This window comes from Tetrahymena thermophila (assembly GCF_000189635.1).
Source record: "Tetrahymena thermophila SB210 genomic scaffold scf_8254420, whole genome shotgun sequence".
NCBI classification, from domain to species: Eukaryota; Ciliophora; class Oligohymenophorea; order Hymenostomatida; family Tetrahymenidae; genus Tetrahymena; species Tetrahymena thermophila.
The window spans coordinates 27,541-55,279 of NW_002476202.1; the positions used below are offsets into that span (position 1 = coordinate 27,541).

Sequence of the window (27,739 nt, forward strand, 5' to 3'; positions counted from 1 at the left end):
ACATCTTCTAAATAAATTTAAAATTGATTTTTAAATAAAATCTACTTCCAAAAATAAAAAATTATCTATTTATTTTCTTCTTTAAAGTAAGTATGTTTCACTAACAAAATTAATAAATATAAAAAAGAGCTTATTTGTTTGTATATTTTTAAATGATATATATTTAACTAAAAGAAATATATAAAAATAATAAAATAAAATCTTATAAATATTAATTGATAGATTGATTTAATTAATTGTAACAAAGTATGTTTTATAAAAGAATGGCGATAAAACTTAAATTAACTTTATTATTATTTTTCTAGTTGTAGAAAAATAAAGCTGTGATTCTGAATTATTAAAAAGTCAATGTTTCCAGAATAATTAATTTTTTTTTAGTTTATCTCAAATTATTTAATTTTGTTCTCAACTTAAAACTTTTGTTTTTAGTGAAAATAAAATGTTACAATTATTTTAATTGTTATTTTTTTATACAGTATTTAAAATTTCTTCTTATATTTTTATTTTTCAAATAGAATTTTAATCCTGTATTCTTTTTAGATTTATTTTTAATTGAGTCATTTAAAAAATATAAGCACATCATAGATTTAGAAAAGAGAAAGTTAAATTACAAATAATTGAAGTATTAATATTTAGTTAATAAAATTAAGAGCAGTATTTTTTATAAAATAAATCTAAAATAAAAATGATTTACAAATATTTTTTGATTTTGCTTCAAAATATTTTTTAAAAACTAAACTTTAAAATTCATCAAGTTTTTTTCACTATTTAGAAAAATAAAAAAGTATTTTTCTGATTGATATAATTTGTTTATTTTAAATGAAATAAGTATTCTCTAAAGATATTTTTTTCTTATGTAATACCAAAATTCAAATTAATTTACAACCAAATTAAGTAATAATTTGAATCTGAAAAAAAGATAGAGACCACAATGATCTTAATTTAATGTAAATAATTATTATAAGAAGATATCTAAAAAATATAAATTCCTTTTAAAATCTTCATAAATGTTAATAAGATAGAAAATTAACTTACAATCAAAAAATATAATTTTATTCAAGGTTTTTAAAATTTAGATTACATGCTAAAATTACTCAAAGAAAGAAGTATGTAACTAAATCTCATAATAAAAAAATAAAAAGATAAATAATTGAAGCTATATTTAGAATAACTGAATTACGCATACTTTTTTCAATAATTTTTAAAAAATATGAGAGAATAGATTTATTTTTTTTAAATAATTATAATTTTAGATTATTTTATTTTTTAAAATAATGGCTTACTTCTATTATAATTTACCTATTATTTTTCACAAAGCATAATATTTTTTTCTATTTATTTAGAACTCATGTAATTTTCTTTTTATCATTTAAAATATTTAAATAACTAAGAGTTTTTTTCTTATCACTTACCTCATTTACATACCATCAATTTTAATCAAAAAGTAGATATTTTTATTTCCATTATTTCCAAATTAATTGATTGTATTAAAAAAAGATAAATCTTAATTCAACGATCAAATCTGATTCTTAAACCAAAAATTAATCATATGATATCAATAAAGAAAATATATAAAGTATTTTTTTTAACTTATATCATCATCAAAGTTGAGATCTATTGAAACCTTAGCAAAATTGATAAAATTTAATAAATTTAAAAATAGATTTATCAAATAATAGTTAAAAAATGATTTTTCTCACTTATTTTAAAATTTTTTAGCTGATAAAGTTTTTCTTTATTTAAAATTTTATAATTCCTTCATATTAAATAATTCAATGTGAAAATAAATACATTTATTTGCTATTAATTTTGAAATTTTTAAAATAGCTAAAATATTTATTCTTTAGCTTAAAAAATAATTAAATTGAAGAAGGAGCTAGAAATTGAGAGGATGATCATAGTAATATTTATAACTTATAACATTATTTTTGACAAAATTTAAGATATATTTAATATCCTTTAAGACTATAGAGATATCTGGATCAACAATAAAATTAAAGCCTTAGGTATTATTTTTTAAAGATTAAGATAATATTTTGCAATAATCAAATTATCAAATAACATATTTATGATTAAATTTAAAATGCTTATTTTTAACTAATTTATTATTAAAAAAATAATTAATTTGGAAATAAAATTAATTAATTCAACTATCTTCATATTTTTGATTTGATAAAAAATAGCAATAAAATAAATTATTTTTTTAATTTTATTAATGAAATTGAAAACTTCATAAAAATAATAAAAATGTAATTTTTTTCTTTCTATTTTAAATAAAAATAAGTCTGTCTAAATTTTTTTAAAGAAACCTTTCTATAAATCATACAAATAATATGCTAAAATGATTATCATCTAGATAAATAAATCTCTGAAATATTCTTTATTTTTTTAATTGAGAAAAAGTATTTAAAAATATTTATTAATGAAACTAGTTTTGTAATAAAGTTTAACTTAAATCAATTTAAAATGAAAGGTTATTGTAAATATAAAGTAAATTTTCTATTAAATATGTCTTCATTTATTTGTTTTAAAGTAGTTTATCGAGAGAATTTTTGAATTCATAACGTTAATAAAATTTAATCTTATTAGTAAATACATTTAAAACAAAATAAGCTTTATATATTAACAGTGGGTCATATTTAACTTTCTGGTGGCTAGTTAATTGATGATAATTTAATAGATTAATTATTTATGAAATAAAATATTATATTGTGATCTTAACTTCATCAAAATAATAATAAAAGATATTATTGCTTTTCAATTAGATTTAGAAGGAGGAGTATACTTAGGAATCTTGCTTAAAACGGATTCAGCAGCAACTAAAGCCTTATCTAATTATTTAAGATATAAACTAAATCATGTAAAAATTATTAAATTAAAGTCATACCTAAGAGTCCCTTAGATAATCCGCAAACATCCATTCCCAACTTGAAAGAAACAAATCCAAAAGCTAATAATCCATTGACAACTAATATTAATATCATAAAAAAAATTAAATAAATAAATTAATTAATTATTTATCAATATTTTTTGTTTGATTCATATCTAAATTATGCTTTTTTACCTAACCAAGTCAAGCTAATGATGCTGAAGCAGCTAACTAATTTAGCCAACAAGTAAAGACCGCCGATTAACTAATTTATAAAAAAAGTATAATTTTTATTATGATTTGAATATTTTATGTAATTTAAAATGCTGCTTTTATGAATTCAATAAGGAGAAATTTATACAAAATATAAAAATTATTTGATTTGCTTACTTTAACTTGAGATAAGATTGATTAGTGAACTTGCTTGAAGTAACCTTAAATGCAGTTATTCCAATTAACAAAGGTAATAATAAGTCCTTGGACAGTTTCTTCGCTAACATAAACATATTGGGTGTCTTCCTTAGGATCTCTGTTAAATTTAAATAAATTATGTTTATTATTACTTCAATAGAAATATAATATTAAATTAGTCTATTAAAAATTTACTCAGCCTTAAGGATGAACTTCAAAACTGCAAGATAGACAATTGTGATAACAGTTGAAACGAGGACAAAGTTAGTTAAAACATAAACGAGTCCAAGATTGTTATATAAAACTGTTAATAATAAGGCATTGAAAGCAAATGCGAAGATGCCTGATTTTACGACATCGTTCCATCTGAAAATCTCTGGTAATCCTATTTGATTAATAGATAAAATATTTAAAATAATCTTTTATGCTAAATTATTTTTTATGGTTAGACTGCTAAAGTTTGGAAATATTTAAACTAAAAAACAAGCTAGCTCGCTAAAAGAATAAATTTATTTAAAAATTGTTTTATATGCTAAATTAAAAACTAACCTTGACAACAACTTGACATTTTTCTTATTTATTTATTTTTAATGATTTCTTTTAAATACTTATTTATATTTATTCAATTTAATTATTTATTTCAATATTAATTAATATATTTATTTTTTTGAGTTTTTGATTTTTTAAATGATTCATTCATTCATTTACTTTTTTCTTCTTTCCTTATCTTAGTTTTACTTAATCATCTACTTGCAAACATTTTTCAATTCATTAAATAGCTAGATCTTTTTCTCTTCATTTTTTCTTTATATTTTAATTAACATTAATCACTTTTATTATAAACGTCATCTGATACAATACCAAGCACATCTACCTATTTTTCTTCTCCTTTTTCAAAAAATTGTATCTTGACTTTATTAATTTTTAATCATATTCGAAAAATCTTCAACTAAATTTTGAACAAAAAACTCAAATTTTTGATGTCCATCTTAATCAAAAATTTTAAGATAATTAGACCATTTCATTAATAAAGCTTATATAATACAAATATAAGTCGCTGTTTTATAAATTTCAAAGTCTTTGCTAAAAAAGTCAAATTTTAATTCTTTAAGAATTAATATAGAATTTTATTACATTTTTTGCAAAAATTATTTTAAACATAATTTAAATTTTTAAATAAAATTACAATAAATTATTTAATGTTTATTATTTTAGTGATATTAGAAATAATATAATTTTTTATAAAATAAAATTAATTACTTTGAAACAAAAGATTATTTAAAAAATTATATTAATCAAAAGTAACAAAATTCAAATTTAATTTAAAGAGAAATATTTATTTTATTGAATAAAATAAAACTTTAAAAAATATAAATTTAACATTTTTTCAATTTACTTTCCTACATTTTTAATCTGTGTTTTTAATAATTCACAATTTAAATATTCTAGCTAATATTTTTTTAAAAGTTTTATCTTTTTGAATATAGATTTGTACTATTCTTTTTTATTTTAGTAAAATAAATTTAATAATTAGAAAATCTTTGAATTATTTTTTATTTATTTTAATAATAAAATTTTAATCTGAAATATAAATTTATAATTATTATTTATTGTAAATAGAAATCATATATTTAATCATTTAATATCAACAAAAATTTTTTAATTCTTATATTATTATGCTGGAATTCTACAAATTTAAGCAAATGTGTTCAATTTTGCGATACCATTTAAATAAAAATAACTATGAATTAACAACATACATAAAGTAGAGTTTTGAGGAATTCCAATTTATTTTATAAAATTTTTACTTATAAAAAGATATAAACCAGCTTGATTAGGTTATATATTTTATATTATTAATTTTTATTTAATGGTTTTCAAAAGTTGATCAGTAAAATGGTGTTATTTATAATAAATAAAATTTTAATAATTATTCTAATTAATATTTATGAATATATTAAAAATCTATATTTAAAGTGGGTTTTTGTCCTAGTTTCAGTTGATAATATTTATTTACAAAAAATTAAAAAAGTAATTAAATAAATAGATTAAAAGCTAATCATCTACTAATCACTCAACACTCTAAAATCAAAGGATATAAAAATGAGTACTACATAATCCGATAGCTACTAATATGTAATAATATATTCTCAATTACTTAAAGAGAAGAATTTCATCATTAATATTTTCATATTTACTAAAATAGAGGCAGTTTAATTCATCTAGAAGGTCTCAATCAAGAACCCTTTCAACATCTTCATGGTAACTACTTTTTAATGATTATTTAAATCAAATTTATTTAATTATCATTTATAAAAGGAGATCTGTCTCTTCATCTAGAACTATGGACTCTGTTAAGCTTGCTATAAAGAATTCACAAGTAAAATCATCTAAAATTCATTTAAATTTTAATGAAGCTAATCACAATTTTTAAAAGATAAACTCAGAAGTAAAGTAGAAATTAAAAAGCATCTATAAAGATTACGAATTAGGCAAATTATCAAGATAGGAAATGAAAGACATTATCTAAAAAGGTATTCTATTTTATAATCTTCATTATTATTTAATTTAATGATTTTTATTGATAGATTTAAACTTGGAGACAAATTCTACCTTCGAGAAAAGCATTAAGAGTGTTAATATGAATTACACTTCTTTGATAAGAGGTATTGATAAAAAGGAAGTCAACTCAATTACTAATTTCAAGCCAAATACTAAAGACGAGTAACTATCAAAGCAATTTATAAAAACCGTCTCCCTTAATCTTTACAAAACTTAAAGAATACCTTTCTAGAAAAACACTGAACAAAGTTTTAATTACTTCATTTAAAAGCGTTTATTTATTTATTTATTTTTTCAATTTTAATTAGTTCCTAAACCTGATGTTTTTGGTGAAGATACTTGGCTCCACAAACAAATTAAAGAAGAAAGAATTCCCAACTAAAACCTCTTCTTACCATAAAAACTATTAAATGAATAAGAAAAAGAGTCACTTTAAGTACAAAGGGAACTAAGACTAGTTACTAACAGCTACCAATCGCGTAATAATGTAATCTATAAAGTTAAAGGTCCTGCACCATGCGAAACTAAGGCTATTTTGTAAGTATTTAAAAATGAATAATAATTCTAATATACTTTATTTAATAAAAGAAATAACGGTGATATAGTTGGTTTAAAAGCTGAAACCTAACTTTAGAGCAGTAAAAATATTAATGTCAGCCAATCTTCTCTGCCAGAACAAAGAGTTTCTAGATTAAAAAAATATGAAGGTAAAATTTTAAATACTGAATGCAACTAAGAAAATTAGTGGAGTGCTCCCATCAATAAGAAGGTGACACAATTAAAGTAATTTAATTTAATTTAAGAATAGCAAAAATCTAACTTATTATTTATTATTTTTGAATAGAAATTCTGAATATAACTTTTTGGACCAAGAGAATATGCTTATGTTCAAAACATATGCAGCTGGAGATACAAAAAGATCCAAAGACTTTGGAAATTTGAAGCAACTTTAGTAACTTAGTTATTTTATTTTATTTAAAATTAATTTTACCAAAAATAAATAAAAGGACTTCTTCTAAAAACATAATTTCTTGGAACTGAAAGCACATTTTAGATCATGCATGAATGGAAAAAAAAAATAGACTTGTGAATAAAAATAAAACTCATTCAATGAGATATAAAAATAATAATTATTATAATAAAAACAATAAAATTTAATAAAATATAAAATCATTTATTTGTAAATTAATTACTTATTTATTTATTTTTCTTTGTATTCAAATAAATTTGGATTAATTAATAGGTTCTAATACTGATTAAAAAACTTTTTTTTTAACAAAATAAATTTTGTGTTAAATTAATATTTTTTTTTGATAGATAAACTCTATATTAAACATTTAATAATAATTCTTTGATTCATATTTTTTAATTATTTTCTAAATAGAAAGTTTAGATCTACCTATTTTTTTCTAATCTTAAAACTAAAAATAATTCAATGTTTAGCTTTGACCAAAATAATTTTTAAAATATAATTATTGAAAATAAATAAATAAATGCTAATTATTTTACTAATTTCATAAAAATCCTAATTAATTCAAATTCAAATTCAAAAATTTTTGATATTAAAGCGAATAAGAAAGATAATATTACTTTGCTTAAAATATAATTATGGTATTTTTAAAAGTTTTAATTTTAATAAAAAAATAACATTTTATTTTAAAATAGGGTACACATACTATTAATGGATTATAATTTTTATAAAATAATAATCAGAGCTTTAAAGATATTTAGAAATATTTAAGTTGAATAAAATCGGGTGGTGTTAAATAAAAGCTTACACTATTCTGTTTAATATTTTTGTATTTTTAAATCTAATTTTTTATGGTAAAAAAAAGATTATTTAATTATGAATAAATAAATAAGATAAGAGTTATTTCATGAGTTAGAAAGATATTTTAATTGAAAAAAATACAAAGTGATTTAGATCCACATAAAAATTACATTTATTTCTTTAGGATAAGTGAATAAAGAATATAAATCAATTAAGATGAGGTTTTTGATATATATTGACATTATTATAAAGCTTAATTTATTAGGATCATAAATATCCATAAATAAACTCTTTTTTTTTAAGATTAACTTTTTGTGACTTAATATATTAGCCTAAAATGTTAAACAATACATTTTTTATGAAGACTAACAGGAATTTAAGATTTATTTTTATAAAGATTTCATTTGAAGAAATTTAATTGCAATATCAAAAGTAAAGTTTTTGAAACAATATTTAGGATAAAATAATAAATTGTTATCTTATTTTGTAATGGTCTTAAGCATATTGACAATAATTTTGATTTTGATTTAAAGCTAATATTCTGATGGATAGAAATGCCCTTAAACAAATATCCAAACGAGTAAGCAAACAAATAAAGAAATAAAATATAATTCAATCATTTTAATCTTTAAAATAGTTGTTGGATTTTATGGATATTATGTCTTCAATAATTACTTGAAACTACCAAAAACTAACATTCTCATAGCTATTAGTGTTTAGTATAGCGGAACATAAATTGCTCATACCACATTATATTTAGATGATATATCAACAACCTAAGATAATGTTTTGGATATAGTTAAAAGTAAATTTTTGTAAAAATATTATTTTTGGATAAAAATTACTGATTAATATAAAAGCTGAATATCAAATACTCCAATTAGATTATATAGAACCTTTTAAAAAAATTATAGCCTCTAACTAATCATAGATTTTGATTATTGATCCCTATAGTGTAAAACCAATAAAATAAATTGATTTTTCTTAAGTTATTGGCATGACTTATATCAAAGATTTTGGTTTAATTTTTATGTGTGGTGGTGTCTGCGAATGTTTTGTTGTTGAAATTAATTATTTTCAAGTTATATTTAGATTTAACAACTGTTAGTATGACTCTAATCCTTTTATTACCTATACATTTTCCAAAGCCTATAAGTAAAATAACGGTGTAGTTGTTTTGGTAGTTTAAGATCCTAAAGGTTTATGCACATGGTCTTTTCAATATAGTACAGGTATTTATCAATATAATTACCATTTTTAATTAGGTAAATTCATTAATTTTTAAAGCTAAATTGTTAAAATAAATATATATTTAAAAACTTTTAGCAGATGGATTTTTAAATTCATCACATAATTATGACTCGCATGATCAATATGATATCATATTTCTTGCAGGAAATAACGGTCTAGTGTAAATATATCAAATATGTCACTTTTGCAGCAATCAGCCTTATTAACAATTATTTAACAATAGTAAAATTATTTATTAACTAAAAAATAAAAAACCAATTTTATAAAAAAGCTTTAATTAACTCCAGTAAATAGTTTTATCATATCAAATTTATAAGAGTTTATATATCTGGTTAAGAATAATAAAGTATTTTCATATCAGATTTATACATCTTATATAGGCTAGATTTTTAAGTCATCACTACTCCAAACACAAACTAAGTTTAATCTTTGAACTTTTTAAACTTGTAAAACCCTTTTTAAGTTTAATTGGTAGGTAAATAAATCTATTATGCTTTTATGTACCATATGGTAGAAAATTAGTAGCTTATAATTCCTGTATAAGATTTTTATGATAACTAAAAATCTTTTACGTTTGCTTATAACTATAATACAAATACTGGTCAGATTCGTCTTTGTAAATTTATTTGATTTCTATTTCAAAAAATTAAATTATTTGATAACTAGCTTTGATGAAAATTATCCTAAATTATACTCCAAAGAGTTAGATGAGATAAAAAATTGACCAAAAAAAATTTTTAAATTAAGTTTTCAATTAAACTAATTGGTCAAGACTTATCCATACATCTATTTAATTCTTCTCTCTTCTGCATTATCAAAAAACTAACTAACTCATTTCTTTTATTAAATTAATTTCATATTTTTGTACTTTTTAAAGAAAATTTATGATTTTTTATATTAAAATTAGATTATAAAACTAATGGATTCACAAAACAGTATAGAATCTAGCTATAATAAAACTATTATTTTGTTTCAATGTTTGACAACTTAATAATAATTACTTAAGATAGTATATAAGGGAAAATAATCTAATAATTTAATATAATAAATTCACCATATGTTGGTAATAGTTTTATTTCTGTTTACAATAACCCTCTTTGCTATATCATTATATAGGTAGGAAATTATATAAAGCTATATAAAACATCACTTGACAATTAAAATACATTTGGCCATGTAAAAATTATTTTTACCCAATTAATAAATAGTTTTATAAAGTTTAATAATTATTAAAAAAATAGTATTTAGGTCTCGATTACTTAGCTTTAAACGTGCCATCTGAATAATATAAACCTGTTGCGTTCTATTAAAAAAATAATAATTAAGACTAAGTATGGGTTGTATTGAGTTTACCTATAAAAAAGAATAATTAAAACTTTCTCTTTCATATTATTGATATGTGGAATTTTTAATTTCAAGTTTTAGTGTCAAATAATCCAGATGACAATATTAACAAAACCAGTTTTGCTTTGTATTGCGATTAATCTTAAGAGATTATTGGCTTAGATGTACTAGGAAATGTCTATGTTTGGGATGCTAAAAATTTTACAAACTTTAAATATAAAGCTACTATGAGTAAATCAAATTTACTTTATAATTTCTTCAATAATATATTATATTAATAAATTATTAGCATAATATACTTGTCTAAATCCTTAAACTGGTACTCTAAGATATGATATAAATGGAATTTATTTGATAGTTCAGTGTGGTGATTATTAAATCATCAGTTTTAACATTCTTTCTGGATAAACTCAAAAAATAATCAAGCTTAGTAGTTTAAGTGATGTTTTTTCATTTATTGAAGAAATTTAGCTACTTCTTACGTATGATTTTTCTTCTGGAAACATTAGCATTTTTTAGTTTTAATCAGGTAATTTTTAATATCTAATGAAAATGGTAACAAATTCATTTTAAAAATACGATTACCTTATTAATTTCAGTTATTTTCCAGAAACATAAACTTTGTGGATTTAATTTTTTTATGCAAATATATTTTTTGAAATTGGCAAGTGCATAAATGATATTAGTTCTTGTATGAATTGCTAAATGGATTTTTATTTTAATACCACTGAAACTAAGTAAAGTAATTTAATATATGGCTTAGGTACTATTGATTCACCTTTTTAAACTTCATCTAGCCTTATTACAGCTTTTTATAATGTATATTCCTTAATAAATGTTTAATTATTTTATTCAAAATAAAAAATTTTATAAATAGGCTAAAAAATATTAATAAATATTTACAGAAGTAAAAAGTATCAATTTAAATATTAATATTGACCCATCAAATATCTTCAATTTAATTTAAGAATTTATATCACTTGATTTTGGAAGCAATATAAGTCTGAATATTAAAAATTTAAACTCATCTTAAAAAGGATAGATAAATATTACTAATTATATTTAATTTTCAAATTATAATTCTGTAACATTAGATAATGTATTATTGAATTTTAACACCTAAACATCAGCTATTAGTAGTTAGTAAAACTGTGGTATTTACTTGACAAATGTTCAAAATAGCCTCCTTAATAATTTAGATTATAAATCATAAAATTCATCAATTAACTGCTTCTAAATATAAATTAATAATTCTACAACTACAATTTCTAACACAGTTTTAGCTCATAAAGATTTCTCAAATGTTAACCAGCTTATAACCATCGCAAACTCAAATCAAGTAATTTAAATTATTAGCATTTAAATAATAATTCTATTTTAAATAATTAAAGATTTATTTCAGAAATTTTTAGTTGCTGAATTCTATATTGAATAGCCAATTGACTATACTCAATTAGATAAGTGATACTAAACTTTTTATTGATAATATGATAATATAAAATAATAATTGTAGCAGTTACTATGTTAATCCCCCTGATTTAGTAGGATAGCTCTTTCAAGTTGGCTAGTCTTAAGTAACTAATTTATTAATAGCAAACAATTCTTTTTGCAACTAGAAAATATTTTCTACTAATGGTAATATAAATTAAAAGAATTTAGAATTTATCTTTTAAAATATTACTATTTAATAAAACCAATTTTACATTCAAGCCTAATATCTCTTTTTCGATTCTATTTACTATTTTAACTCAGTTCCTTAACATAGTCTGTTGGTCAGTAATGTTTTTAGTTCAGAAAATTCTTACTTTTCTTAAAATCAAGGCTAATAGACAGTCATTGAAACCACTTCCTTATTTTTTACCAACCAAATAAAGAATATTACTTTATAAAATGTTACTGTCTATAATCAATATGAAATATCTTTTTGCATAGTTTAGTTTTCTAATTTTGTTAATTTATACAACTTAACATACTAAAATGACAAAGAATTTTAAGATAGAAAAAATAATATTAAGTTTGGTGGTTTTATATAATTGAGTGAAATATAGTAATTAAACTTGAAATTGATGAAAGTATCAAGCATTAAAGCAATAGATAATTCAATTATGAGTATCACTACATAACAATATTCAAAGATTAATATGTTATTTTAAAATGTAGAAATATTTAATAGCTAGTTTTATCAAACCAAATCTAATTCTCCAGCTAACCCAATATACATTTTATCACAGTAATATTCCAATATTACAATCTGCTAATGTTCCTTCCACGATAATTAACTTACTGGTCTAATTAACTCTTAAATTCAATCAACTACAGCTTTATAGATTGTAAGTCCTCTAGGAGATACTTCTATTTTAGAAACACAGTTTACAAATTCAAAATCAAACTCTATCTACAACTTTGTCTATTTATAAAGCAATTAAATTTTTATTAATTAATGCAACTTTAAAAACTCTTCATTTGACTTATAAGACCCTATTTCATAATTTAAGTAAGAAGGAGGGTCAATAAGAGCAAAGTTTAATAATCTAACAATAAAAGGAACATAATTTGTTAACTCTACAGCAAATTAGGGTACTTTCATGTATCTCGAATCTCTTAGCAATAATCTAAATATACAGTTAAATTAAACATCTTTTGTACAAGGCTATTCTGATTTCTAAGGAAGTGTATTATACATCGATAATTCTAACTCAGATTTATTTTTTAAATGCTCTTAATGTAATTTTACTGATATTTACTCTTTCAGTAAAGACTCTGAAGCAATATCTATTAAGTAAATAATTATAAAGGATCATTTTCAATAAATTTATTATTTATTTATTATTAAATATCTAATCTAAATATATTTATAATAGGTACACAGATAATCAAATTTCTAGTTAGAAAAATACAATCTAGTTCTTATAAGCTTATTTAATCAATATTTTAGGCCAATAAAATAGTTTTTTTATTAATTCAGCAAATTCGATAACTTAATTTTAGAATATTTAGCAAACTTAAACATAGAATTTTAGTTTTCCATAACAATTTACAAATTAAATTTCAAATCTGCAATCTCAGGCATTGGTCTAATGTTAATATTCAAATATTACTATTTCCAAATCTGTATTTAGCAATTTATATAGCTTACCTAACTCTATATCTCCTTTGTTTATAAACTCTACATTTTCTAATATAAATATGACAGATATAGTATTTTAATAAAGTAAATTTTCTAAGAGTTTAATCAACTTTGGATTAGGTTAGATTATCATACAAAAATCATAATTCCTAAATAATACTTAGGTATATTAAAGCAGATTTCTTTAAACCTTAAAGTCAAATTTACCTTATTAAAATAACTCTTTGATCATGATAGAGAACTCTTAATTACAAGCAACTGATAATACTCTTTTTGAAAATATCTAATGTTATCAAAATTGCTATGGTTCATCAATATACATGATTAACTCAACATTCTAAATTGATTAGACTAAATTTATTAACTCTAAAGTAATCAATTAAAAATTTTTATTTAAATTAAGTAATTTTTTTTAATTTAGGCAGTAGGAGGAGGAGCTATATTTATTGAAAGTTTAAGATCAAGTGATAATCAAATAACTAACTCTTATTTTATGAGCAATTAAGCTATGTAAGATGGAGGAGCATTGTATATTCATGGAAATAAAGGCGACTAATTCTAGTTAAAAATAGCTTTAACTGTATTTAATGATAATTTATCTTAATAAGGATCTGGAGGAGCGATTTTTATAAATAGTGATTCAAATAATTCAACATAATAATCAATTTTTATAAAAAAATCAATTATGTAAAATAATTAAGCATAAATAGGAGGAGCTATTTAAAATTTTGGTATAAATCCATTTTATGATTCAAACACTATATAAAACAACAAAGCTAGTTTATATGGTTCTAATACATTCTCTTATCCTACTTCTCTATTTTTAACTAACGAAATATAATTCAACTAGCAATATAACCAAAATATTAAATAAATAGTTTTAAATGATTTTAAAAGTGGAGGAAATCTTCCAAATTTTATATTTTAGCTGAGAGACGATATGAATATAACTGTAATTTAACAAAAAGATTAATTATTAACTTCTAAAATTTAAGTGAGTAGTAGGACATAAAATTCAACATAATATTACATAAGAGGTAATTCAGAAATCAGTATTGATCCTACATAGCACAATTTTAATTTTTCTAATCTTTAACTTATTGGAATACCTGAATCATCTGCTGTTATTCAGTTTACATCTGATTCAATCAAAATTTACAATCCTATTACTAGCCAATATGATTCTAATTACACATTTGATGTTTTTGTTAATTTTAGAAGTTGCTCAATTGGTGAAATAATAAATAAATACAATAATTTCTAAGAATGCTAAGCATGTGAAAATGGTAAGTATAGCCTAGATTATACAAGTTGCTATCCTTGTCCAAATGGAGGAGAATGCCAAAATGGTGTAATTTAACTTGTATAAGGATTTTGGAGAGAAGAGTAAAATAGTTCAGATATTATAGAATGTACCAATAGAAAAGAAAATTGTATAGAAAAAACATTTGGTAATTATGTATGCACAACTGGAAATATAGGTCCATTATGTGAAGAATGCGATGTAAATTATTAAATATTAATATTTTTTACAAAATTTACTTATTTATTTTAAAAGATTTATGGATAGTTTTGGGGAGAGAGTTTCACAAGAATAAATAAATATCAGTGCACATAATGCTAAGACTCTCAATAAAATCTATGGAAGCTATTTTTAAGTATTTCTTGGATTTTTTTTTCGCTTTAGATGACATTGAAATATGATAGAGAATATCAGATATCGAAAATTCTTATTTAAGTAATTACTAGAAAAAGATAAAATAGCAGCTCTAACCTATCCCATTTATTAAACCAAATCCTAGTTTAAAAAAGCTACATAAAAATTTTCACTAATTACATTTAGATTATTTCTTTTGTAAATTCTTTTAATTTAGCAATTAAATCAGGTAAATTATTTTTTAATTAAAAAATTTAGTTTATTAATTTGTAAGTAAATAAATATTTTTTTCAATCTCAAAATTTATTTTAATTATTTTTGATTAAAACTTTTATTTCTTAATTTGGTTCTTAATTTTAAACTTATAATATTAAATTAGATTTGCTAGAAATTACTTCAACTATTGGAGTTCCAATATCAAGTTCAGTGGATTATTTTGATTGTCTTCTAAGATATTCTAGCTCTAAAATACCAATAATTTACCTAAAGTTAATTATCTCATTATAAGCAATAATAATAGTTTTGATAATTTATGCTATTTGGTAAAAAATACTTCAAGTTTTTATCTAAAAATCTAAAAAATATGATATTTATTCAATATATACCGCATTTATATTTTTATTCATATTCCTATAGCCAGATTTAGTTTAATAGATGATTGGGTTAATTTCCTGTAGATAAGTAGGAACAACATCTTATGTCCTTATTAATATGAATTATAAATGTAATTCTGAAGATTATAATTTTTATAGCTCTATCCTAGTAATTCCCTTATTGATTATTTGGGTCTTTGTTATACCTGGTATATTATTCTTTTAAGTGTATTAATATAGAAAAAAATAAAGTTTGGATAGCATTTAAGTAAACTTAAAGTATGGTTACCTATTCAAGGAGTATAAAAAAAATGTTTATTACTGGGAATTCATTAAAATAAATTAAAAAATCTTTCTTATTATCATACTTAGTTTTTTTTCATAAAATGCAGCTATAAAAGGTATTCTAAGTTATTTTGTAATTAGCTTTTATGATTTTTTAGCAAGGAAATTAAAACCTTATAGTTTGAAATAGTTGAATTAGATAGATAGTTATTCTACTAAAGTATGCGCTAATACAATGCTTCTTTGTATTTTTTAAAGTTATACTGAACAAAAATATCTATAAATATGTTGCTTTGTGATAATAGTTACTCTAAATGCTTTGTTTATCTTATATATAATACTTAAGGTTTTGTAATAAAAACTTAAATGTATCTAAAAAATTGTTTAAAGTTAAAAATTTTTAAATAAAATATGTTATAAATTAAATTGCTTTAAATCTAGAGACAAAGTAGTGAGGCCTTAGTTGAAATTATAAATATAAAAACTGCTTTTAATTTTATCAAATTTAAATTAAGATTAAAAGCACTAGCTTTTTAGACAATCTCTTAATTATTGTAAGCACTTTTTATTTTAAATATTTTAAAATACATTTTTTAATTAAATAGAAAATATGAATTAAACAGGCATAGTTCCTATTTATAATAAATATGCGAAAGCAAAAAACTCTAAAATAGAAGCTTTTTATTAAACATAATCAATTTATGATAATAAAATAAGAAGTATAAACTCGCCTATGAGCCAATCTTGCTTACTAATTGCAGAAATTTCTAATAAATCTCCTCAGGACTTGAAATATGCATGTATAAATTAATTTTTTATTTCATTAAAATAAAAAAAATAATTATTTTTATACATTTTTTAGAATTAGATAGCATGAAAGAAAGACCTTAATAGGAATAAACAAAAAAAGATTCACTTCATTTGTCAAATTAAATAAAATAAACGCCATAAAAATAGATAAATATAGAAATTGAATCATTAACTCACTCAGACTAAAACTAATATATTTTTTAATTAGATTAATTAGATGAAAATTCTAAAAAATTAAATTAAATTAATTTATTAGAGTAAATTAGTCTCAATTAAGACACAGATTATGTTAAAAATAGCATCATTTAGCCTCTCAAAAATACTTAATCAATAAAAGGTTTCTAAAAAAACTAAAATTTGGTGATAAATTAAGGTAAAATAATTTTGTTAATCTTATTTTAATTAAAATTTCTTAAAATTAAATAAAGATGATTTAGAATTAATTAATGTTTAGAAATAGCTCAAAATATAATAAAATGAATAGAATCCTTTCAACATTTTTTCAAAAATTGAACAGCTTTAAGCAGATAATGATGAGATAATCACTATTTCCTAGCAATTAGAAGCTGAAAAATAAGACTGAAAAAATAAAATAAAATGACTATCTGCTATTTATTATTCAAACAAACTAACAGACAAATAAATTAAATTTTAAATTTGTTTTTTAAAATGTTTTGTTTATTTTTTAATTTAACTCATTTTTTAAATTAAATTTAATTATAAATTTATACATAACCATATTAATTATTTTAATATAATTACCTCTTACTAATTTACATATTTATTAAATAAAGTAAACAAATGTTGATTTTTTCAATATTTTAAATTTATTTATCTTAACTTTAACAAATTATATTTATGTCATTAAAAAATAAAATTAGAATTATAAATTTAAATTTATTATAGTTTAAAACTAACCAATTTAAAAAAATGAACAAATATATTTATTTATGTATATAATAGTAATTAATTTTATTTTCAAGAACTGCTAACATTAATTTGTTATTCATATGTAGGGAAATCAGTATATCCTTTAGATCCACCAAAGAACCATGTATTTTTATCAATGGTTTAATTTATTTCCCAATTATTCTTTACTCTGATTGGTAAATCTGGGTTAGAAATAGAGAGAACACCAAACGATATTGCTTAGGCAGTGTTACTTGTGGTTAAAGTAAGAGCTTCTTCTATTTTAATACCATCATTTGCTACCAAATTACCTTAGTAGAATTTCCTTAATTAATTAAAGAAATCAGGTATTTGTTAAGCAGGAGGAATTCTTTTATCTTCTGAATTATTTTTAATAAAATATTCAAGAGCACCATGTCTTTTAAGCTCAACAAAAGCAAGATTTCTCTTGCTCAACTCTCCTAACAAATATTCCATAAGGGCTAAAGGATTAGAATCATATTAACCATTATATCTACCAGTTGGTGAAAATCTTACAGCAACTCTATCATAACCAAATACTTCAGCAAGAGCATCAATTACTTCCAAGCAAAATCTGCTACGATTTTAGACAGAACCTCCATAAATATCTGTACGTTAGTTTGAGCCATCTCTCAAGAATTAATCAACAAGATATCCATTAGCTCCATGAAGTTCAACGCCATCAAAACCTGCTTATTTTGCTAATTCAGCTCCACGCTTATATTATTAAACAACTTCTTTAATTTCTTCAATAGTAAGTTCGTGAGGAACTGGATATGGTTCGTTATTTGCTAAGAAATTGTTTTAATCGATTGCAATAGGAGAAGGGCCTATAGGTTATTATCCTCCGATTTAGCTTGGATTAACTGCTCTACCATTATGCCATATTTAAAGCATTATCAAGGAACCTTTTTCATGTACTGCATCAACTACTTTTTTCCATCCTTATGCTTATTCTTCAGTAAAAATTCCACCTGAACCTATTAATTATTAAATTAAATTTATAATTATGTAATCTACTAATAAGATATAAATAAATTAATAATGAATGTATATATTTTATTTACCAGGGAAACAATGAGAAAGAGGAGATATCTAACTGCATTCAGTAAGGATAAGACCAAAACTAGCTCTTTAAGAGTAATATTCAACCATTAAATCATTAGGAACCATATCAGGTTAGTCAGCTCTCATTCTAGTTAAAGGAGCAACAATGAATTTGTTTTTAAGCTTGAGGGCTCCAAGTTAAGTTTCTTAGAAAAGAATAGAAGTATCCATTAGTATGATTATTTTTAAAATTTTATCTATGTTTTTAATTATGTTATTTTATATTTATTTTTAAATTATTGAATTATTTTATTTTATCTTATGCTTTTAATTCGATCTATTTTTCTTCTATTTTTCTCTAAATTTTCTCAAATCAAAGTGTAAAATTTTTACTTACAATAACAATTTATCAAAAACATTAAATCTGAAGATTATTCTGATTATGAAAGGACTTTAAAATATAAAAAATTTTCTTCTCAGTTCTTTTAAGTTCTTTTAGATTTCTGTATTTCTTCTAATTTAGTTTTATTTAATTACATATTTTTGTTAGCACATAATTTTATATTGAATAACAAATATCTTAACCATTTAAATTATTAAAATTAACGATGATGCACTAATTAAACTTATTATTTTTTCTTCTTTTTGCTTGTAACCTACTAATAAGTATAGTTTTAAATCCTTTTTATTAAAATCCACTATTAAACTTCTATTTCAAAAATTATATTGCCATAAATAAGAAAATTTAAAACATTTTTTAAAAATTTTTTACATAATTGAACAATGAAACATTCTTTTATTATATATATTACTTGTGTGAAAAGCATAAAAAGCTTTAGATTATTTAAATTTTTTTTAATATAAGAATAATTTTAGTATTCAACTATAAATAGAAGCTTATTTAAAATATTGGCTTTAAATTAAAGATAAATCCTTACAGTTTATCTCCTTGATATTAATTTATAACACGATAAATTCCAAGATTATTTTTATATTCATTGAATTCATACTCTTAGTGAGTTCATCTATTAAAATATTTAATAAGGGAATCTGAATATGTTTGAAGTAATAAAAATATGTAGAAATACAAATTTAAAGTTATTAGATAATTGATATGTTCATTGTATATATTTTATAAAATAAATTTAAAATATTATGAAGAATAATTAAAGAAATCTTCATTTTGTTTAGATTACTTTTATTTATAAAGAAAGTTTTATTACCTAAAAAAGATAAGTTAAAGGTCTTTAGAACAAAAAAAGAAATTAAAAAGAAGGTTTTTTTTAAGTTATTATTTTTTTTTACACGTAAAAATTTTTAAAAATCAAAATAAAATTTATTCTAAAAAAATATCCTTTATTACTTTTACTAATTCTTTAAAAAATTATTTTTAATACAAATAAAATAGTTTTAAATTATTTATCTGTATTTTTGCTTAAGTTATTATTTTACTTATAAAAATGGATACAAAAAATATTTTTGTGATGAGTTCATTTTTTGATATAGGTTATTTACAAATAAACATTAATAAATATCTAATATTATTTTATACAATAGAATCTTAGTTATAGTTTTACTAATTAATGGAAATACAGAAGGAACTAATATAAATAATAAATATAAAAATCAAGTTAAGTAAAAAAAAATTTTATATTTTACTAACCTATTTTTTTAAAATTTAACATTTAAAACTATAATTGTGAGCTATCTCGAAATATATATATTAAATGGTAAATTAATTTATAAACTAAAAAGGTAAAAAGTAAGGAATTTTAATTGTTTTAAAAATAAAAAAATACTAGATTTTGAAAATTTTTTGACTTAGAACTAATTTTATACAGACATTAAATAATTTTAAAATATAAAATTAAATCTAAGCTTCCATAATTTAATATAAATTAAATGTGCAAAAAGTTATTAAAATGAAGCTTATCAACTTAAAAAAATTCAATTATTTATTATTTTAAACAAAAAACATAAAAATATAAGAATATATTTAAATAATTAAAATTAGTTAATTTAAATTTATAATTTCTTACTATTACATCATTTTATAAATTAATTATCTATTAAATACTGCAAAATTTTATTTATGTTTGGCTTCATTAAACTAATATTTAATTAATTATTATAGTAAAACAAATAAGAATCTCTGAAAATTTTATATCGAAGGGTAGCAATAAAAATACGGAATAATCTTAAAAATTATTGAATTACTCTTAATAATGTTTCATAATAAAAAATATATATTTACATTGATATTAAAGGTTTGATAATTGAATATACATTCATTGTAATTTATAATTTATATTTGTAATTAAATAAATCATTATGTTATCGCTCAAAATTTATTAAATTTTGTCTAATTATCAATCCAATTAATGAAGATAAGTTATTGTTAGTTAAGATAGTTTAAATTGTAAAATTATATAAACATCTATTAATGATTAAAAACTAAATTTTTTTGATTGTTCTATAAATGGTTACAATAATTCACATTACACCATTATATTAATAAAGAATAACTTTATGTAATTTTTAAAGCAAAAAAAAAAATCTAATTAAAAAATTTTTCTCTTTATTTGGAAAATAGATATCTTAAATTTAATTTCTTTACTAAGAATTTCTATTTCAACATCAAAAGATTTTTAATTAGCTTCTAAAAGATTTTAATAGAAAATTTAGATATTATATTTAAAGTTAATCATTTCTATTTTTTTCATTTATTATGATCTTGATAAAATAATTATTTTGGTAAAAATAAAACTAGTTTTTATAAAATCTATGAAATGTAATTTTTATTCAATTTATTATATTTATCTATTTATCTTTAACCTGATTTTTTAACATAGATTAAAGGGTTAGTTTCGCTTAAATAGGTGCGAAGCACATAATACTCAATTATAAATATGAATTATAAAATGCTATACTGATTGCTTTAATTTTTAAATCTCTGTCTTAGTTATTTCATCAATAAGGTTTTTTATTTAAAAGTGTTTTTAGTATAGAAAAAAAATAAATTTTGGAATATATTAAAGTAAGCTTGAAGTGTGCTTATCTTTTCAATCAAAAAAGTGTTTATTACAAGAAATTAATTGAAAACTTTTACAATAACAACAAGCACTACTATAAAAGATATATTAAGTTTTTTATAATTATCCTTTTATGGATTTTTGATTAATAAATTAAATCCTTACGAAAAACAATAATTAAACTTTACAGATGACTGCTTTTTTACTAAAAGTGTGTGTTTTAACAATTCTACTTTATGTTTTTTATAGTAGCACTGAGTTATAATATTTGTAATTAACATGCTTTGTAATAATTATTGCTATTAATGCTCTGTTTATTAATTTTGTAATATTTAAGATTCAAGAGCACTAAATTTAGTTTAAAAAAATTCAAAAAAATATAGAGCAACATCAATTAATTATACTTGTTATGTAAGTTTTTTAGATATTGATTACTTTTTATGTTTTTCTTCATTTTATCTATTTTAGAAATTTAAGCTCAAATTGAAAGGAGGTAATCCTTATTTACTTTTTAATATAAATTCTAATAAATTAATAATTCGGCAAACATATCTACTTAATATAATTAAGAATAAAAAAATAGCGTCATAATTACATAGTTAACTATGCTTAAAATATTTACTTTAACTTTGATTACCATTTAAAATATCTTCATTCTATTTACTTATGGTTAAAAGTGCCCCTAATTGACTATGCAAAGCAGTAAAAAAAATATTTATTGATGTAATTTTAATTCAACTTTTTAAAATAGTGGCTAGATACTACGAGGGATTTTAAATTTACAACTTCTTGAAAATACCAAAAACTAACATACTACTAGTTAATTCAGCTTTTATTAGTGGATAACAAATCGCGTATAACATATTGTACTTTGATGATATCTCAAAGAGTTAAGATAACATCAAAAATGTGATTAGAAGTAGTTATTAAAATTTATTGTATATAATTAAACATATTTTTTATTATGATTAGCCGAATTTTAGATTACACAAATGGATTTTATAGAGTCTTAAAATAAGATCCTAATTTCTAATTAAAAGCATCTGTTAATTGTAGACCCCTATAGTCTCAAAATATCGCAGTAATTTATATACAGCCAAATATAGGGAATGTCTTACTTAAAAGATTATGATCTACTTTTTATGTGCTTCATTAACTGTGAGTGTGTTGTTGTTGAAATTAATTAGTTTCAAACAATCTTAAGATTTAATAACTGTTAATATGATTCTACTCCTTATAACACTTATACTTTTACAAAAGCTTTTAAATAATAAAATGGATTAGTTTTATTAGTGGTGTAAGATAGTATAGGTTTATTCTCATGGTCATTTCAAACTAAGACAAACAAATCCTAATACAATAGTTATTTTTAACTACCAAGTAATTTATTTTTCTTTTGAAAATTTAAAACTTAACAATTATTTTATATAATAAAAGATGGATTTATAAATTCTTCTCACAATTATGATGTGCATGATGATTATGATATTTTATTTTTAGCTGGAAATTAAACTTAATTAATTGCTTTTAAAATAAACCACTTTAGTGGTTAACCATATACGGAAATATTTCATCAAAGTTAATTATTTGGATTTCAAAATAAAGTTTCTAAATTATTTTTTTTAAATAATAGCTTTATTAAATAGTTAAAATTAATTTTACGCGATTAAGTATATAAAGGTAAATATATCTGGTTCTATTTATGAAAGTATTTTTACATCAGATGCATTTACTTTATATAGATTTGACTTTTAATTTGTCACTGATCCTATTACAAATTAGATTTAATCGTTGAACTTCTTAAATTTGTAAAATCCACTTTAAGTAAGTTTAACTGGACTATTATTAATTTAATCATGGTGGTACTTTTTAGAAGAAAATAACTAACTAATCATTGCTGTTTAAAATTAAAATGATTAAATAAGATCCTTTCCTTTTATTTATAACTACAACAATAATACCAGCTAAATTCGTCAATGTAAATCACTTTTTTAAAATTTACCAATAAAATTAAAAATTTTACACTTAGTAAATTCAATTTATTAATTTATCAATTAAAAAGAAACCAAAAAATATTTATTTTTTTCATTTTATTTAAAGAGATTTCAAATTTTTTTATACTCTCTATTATTATACTTTAATAATATAATTAATTTAATGTTATTTCTCATAAATTGAGACTATATCAATTAAAACCCAAACATTGTTTAATAAAGAAAAACATAATTTACTCGCTTTTTAATAGGGGTGGAGTGAGTTAATTGAAAGCGTTAAGAAATTTAAATAAATAAAAAATTTATAAGTAACAAAATATTAAATTTAGGTTATTTTTCTTTTTAAATTCTTTCAATAATTCATTTGAAGCTTTTTTCTTAATAAATTAGATTACAAAACAGACGGATACTCAAAATTATTTAGATTAAAAAATTAATAAAATTACTTTTTTGTTTCAACTTACTATAATTTCATTTTTATTACTTAAGATAATTTGAATGGTAACATAATATAAAATTATAATATTTATGGATTTGCCTACGTGGGTAATACATTCATATAAGTTGTCAACAATCCACTTTGCTATATAACAATATTATAAGGTAATGTTGTATAGCTTTAAAAGATATCGTTTAGTTAAAGTGATTCTTAGTTTGGACATGTAAATTTCATTCTATCACTTATTTTAATATAGTTATTCTCAAATAATTATTTCGTAAGTAAGAAATAACATTTTTTATTTTTTTCTACTATAAGGTACGAAAATTGTTTTAAAACCTTTTTTTTTTATTTTAAATTTTCTTTTAATTTATAAAAAAAAATTTATTATCCTACTAAATATTTCTTTCTCAAAGAATAATTATTCGAGAATAGCTTTTTTATAAAATTAAGTTAATTTTTTAAATAAAGTGGTTAAATTTAGGTTATCTGTAACTAAATTAACCTTCTGAGACATACAATATCTTAGCTTTCTATAGAAAAAGCAATAACTAAGAAGAAGTATGGATTGTGATTGGATTACCTAATAAAAATTAAAATCAAAATTTCTTATTCCATATTGTTGATATGTGGAATTTCTAATTTTAAGTGTTGGTATCTAGTAATCCAGACGATAATATTAATTAAACTTGTTTCGCCCTGTATTCAAGCAAGTCACAAGAAATCATAGGATTAGATGTAAAAGGAAACGTATACGTTTGGAATGCTTAAAATTTTACTGATTTTAAATATAAAATTTAGATAAGTAAATTTGTATTTTTTGTTTGATTTTATTTATTTTATTAATTTAATAAAGCCTAGTACGCATGCTTAAACTCTATTATTGGTACTTTGTATGATAATTCTAATGGAATTTACTTAATAATTGAATGTGGAGATTTTTAGGTTATTAGCTTTAACATTGTTACTGGTTAAACTTAATAAATCATCAAGCTTCAAAGTCTTTAAGATTATATGTAGTTTATTGAAGAAATATAGCTATTGTTAATTTACGATTTTTCATCTGGAGGAGATATATTTATTTATTAATTTAATTCAGGTAAGTTTCAGTATTTTATGAAAATAATATCAAATCAAAACTTAGATCGTGTTGTAAATTTTACTTATTTACCAGAAGTATAACTGCTATGGATTTAGCATATTTATGCTGATGTGTATTTTGAAATCGATAAATGCTTGCATGATTTAAATTCTTGTATGAGTTGCTCAATGGATTTTTATTTTAATACCAATGAAACTTAATAAAGTAACTCACTTTATGGTTTAGGAACTACTGATTCTCCTTTTCTTACTTCAAAGAGCATCATGACAGCTTTTTATGATGTAACCATTTTTATAAACAGCACTTCATTAAAAAGTTTTTTCTTAAATAATTTTTTATTAGGCATAAAGATATATTTAATTTTTATATGAAGCTTTGAATTTACAAATAAATATAATTGTTGATCCATCAAATACGATGAATTTAGTTTAATAACTTCTATAAATTGATTTTGGTAGTAAAGTCAAGCTTAATATTTAGAGTATGAATTCAACTTAACAAAGCTGGATTAATATTTCAAATGTTCTTTCGTTTTAAGACTATAATTCAGTAATGTTAAACTCTTTAAAATTGAATTTTACAATATTAAATTTAGCAAATAACAACTAATGTGGTATTTAACTGACTAATGTTTAAAATACAGTTCTTCATAATTTAGACTATATCTCTTTCAATTCTTCTATTAGCTGCTTCTAAATTTAAGCAAAAAACTCTACAATAACAATTTCTAACACTACAATATCAAACAAAGATTTTTCAAATGTAAATCAGCTTATCAGTGTAGAAAATTCAAATTAAGTAACTTTTAATTTTTATCAATAAAGATAATTAACTTTTTTTTATTTATTAAGATTTAATTTAATAACTTTCAGCTATTAAACTCAATACTAAACTACCGTTTCAGCATTTTAGCTTAGAAAAGTGATACTTTGCTAATAATTGATAATATGATCATTTAAAATAACACTTGCAATAGCTTTGCTATCAACCCTGCTTAATCTGTTGGATAACTTTTTTAAGTAGGCCAATCTATTGTTAGCAACTTACAAATAGCAAATAATTCATTTTGTAATTAGAAAATATTTTCAACCATAAGCAACATTAATTAAATTAATTTACAATTCATTTTCCAAAATATTGTTCTATAGCAAAATAAATTTTATATTCAAGCACCCTATCTCTTTTTTAATGCTATTTATTATTTTAATGCAGTTCCATAGCATAGTCTTTTAATCGCAAATCTTTTTAGCTCTGAAAATATTTATAATCCTACATTATAAGAAAACAACAAAGTTTCTATTTAGACTTCCTCTTTATTTTTTACTAATTAGCTTTAAAATGTTACAATATAAAACATTACAATCCAGAATCAATATGAAATCGCTTTTAGTATTATTTAGTATTCAAATTATGTCAATTTGTACAACTTAACATACAAAAACGATAAACAATTTTAAGATAATAGAAATAATAGATAGTATGGAGGATTTCTTATGTTAAGTGAAATTCAAACTTTTACTTTATAGTTATTCAGTGTTGAAAATATCAATGCTGTTGATAATTCAATTATAAATATGAACATTTAGCAGTATAGAAACATAAGCATTATACTTTAAAATGTGGATATATCAAATTGCTAATTCAATCAAACTTAGCCAAATACTCAGTCAAATCCTATTTTAATAACATCACAATACTATTCTAATATCTAAATCTTGCAATGTTTCTTTCATGAAAATCAACTTAAAGGCTAAATCAACTCTTAGACCTAGTCAACAACAGGATTTTAGATTGTAAGTCCATTAAGTGATATTAATATCGAAGGATCTTTTTTTACAAACTCAAAATCAAATACACTTTACAATTTTGCTTACTTATAATGCAATAATACTTATATTAGCAGTTCTATTTTTGCTAATTCTTCATTTGATTTACAAGACCCAATATCATAATTTATGTAAGAAGGTGGATTTTTAAGAGCAAAGTTAAACAAATTAGTAATAAACAATACCTAATTCACTAACTCTACAGCTAGTTAGGGTTCATTTCTTTATATTGAACCTCTAAGCAACTCTCTTAATTTATATTTTAACAAAATTTCATTTATGTAAGGATATTCTAAAATGAAAGGAAGCGCCTTTTATATTAATAGTTAAAATTCTATTTTACTCTTAAACTGTTCTTACTGCAACTTTACACATATATACTCTTTTAGTTCTGGATCATAGGCTATTTCTATTTAGTAAAAAATAATTTTATTATAATTCAATATTTTTAATTTAAAATAATTTATTTTCTATTTTAAAACATACTAATTTACATATAAAAAGATACACAGAAACATAGAGCCCAAGTTTATAAAATTAAATTTTGTTTGCTAATTCTTACTTCACAAATATTCTAGGATAATAAAATAATTACTTCATCAATTCAGTAAATTCATTTTTATCCTTTCAGCAAGTAATACAAATTCAAACTAAGGATTTAAGTATTCCTAAAGAATTTGCTGATTAAA

At 20.8% G+C, this 27,739-nt stretch overlaps 5 protein-coding genes across 5 annotated transcripts; 3 read left to right on the forward strand and 2 right to left on the reverse strand. All coding sequences in view use genetic code 6, as the record gives it.

Moving 5' to 3' along the window:
- Positions 1–2,757: 2,757 nt before the first annotated feature.
- TTHERM_00694510 (reticulon protein) lies at positions 2,758–3,848 on the reverse strand (the record flags this gene model as incomplete). Its single annotated transcript, XM_001023616.3, has 6 exons — positions 2,758–2,831; positions 2,888–2,968; positions 3,065–3,134; positions 3,260–3,398; positions 3,476–3,665; positions 3,830–3,848. 6 exons carry the CDS (start codon positions 3,846–3,848, stop codon positions 2,758–2,760), a joined length of 573 nt encoding a protein of 190 aa, XP_001023616.2.
- Positions 3,849–5,383: 1,535 nt separating this feature from the next.
- Positions 5,384–6,883, forward strand: TTHERM_000694478 (hypothetical protein; the record flags this gene model as incomplete). Its single annotated transcript, XM_012799836.1, has 9 exons — positions 5,384–5,416; positions 5,487–5,542; positions 5,600–5,660; positions 5,718–5,814; positions 5,869–6,090; positions 6,151–6,379; positions 6,431–6,625; positions 6,687–6,794; positions 6,850–6,883. The coding sequence occupies 9 exons, from the start codon at positions 5,384–5,386 to the stop codon at positions 6,881–6,883; spliced, it is 1,035 nt and encodes a 344-aa protein (XP_012655290.1).
- Positions 6,884–8,102: 1,219 nt separating this feature from the next.
- TTHERM_000694479 (transmembrane protein, putative) lies at positions 8,103–15,432 on the forward strand (the record flags this gene model as incomplete). Its single annotated transcript, XM_012799837.1, has 16 exons — positions 8,103–8,193; positions 8,251–8,418; positions 8,474–8,845; positions 8,940–9,024; positions 9,245–9,480; positions 9,772–10,040; positions 10,106–10,439; positions 10,498–10,737; positions 10,972–11,027; positions 11,086–11,547; positions 11,600–12,987; positions 13,070–13,706; positions 13,757–14,839; positions 14,894–14,993; positions 15,179–15,221; positions 15,372–15,432. 16 exons carry the CDS (start codon positions 8,103–8,105, stop codon positions 15,430–15,432), a joined length of 5,625 nt encoding a protein of 1,874 aa, XP_012655291.1.
- A 1,236-nt stretch (positions 15,433–16,668) lies between these two features.
- Positions 16,669–17,263, forward strand: TTHERM_00694480 (hypothetical protein; the record flags this gene model as incomplete). Its single annotated transcript, XM_001023613.2, has 2 exons — positions 16,669–17,053; positions 17,109–17,263. The coding sequence occupies 2 exons, from the start codon at positions 16,669–16,671 to the stop codon at positions 17,261–17,263; spliced, it is 540 nt and encodes a 179-aa protein (XP_001023613.2).
- A 395-nt stretch (positions 17,264–17,658) lies between these two features.
- Positions 17,659–18,897, reverse strand: TTHERM_00694470 (FAD/FMN-binding family oxidoreductase; the record flags this gene model as incomplete). Its single annotated transcript, XM_001023612.2, has 2 exons — positions 18,678–18,897; positions 17,659–18,590 (listed from the first exon to the last, which is right to left on the reverse strand). The coding sequence occupies exons 1-2, from the start codon at positions 18,886–18,888 to the stop codon at positions 17,659–17,661; spliced, it is 1,143 nt and encodes a 380-aa protein (XP_001023612.1). The 5' UTR covers positions 18,889–18,897.
- Positions 18,898–27,739: the final 8,842 nt, after the last annotated feature.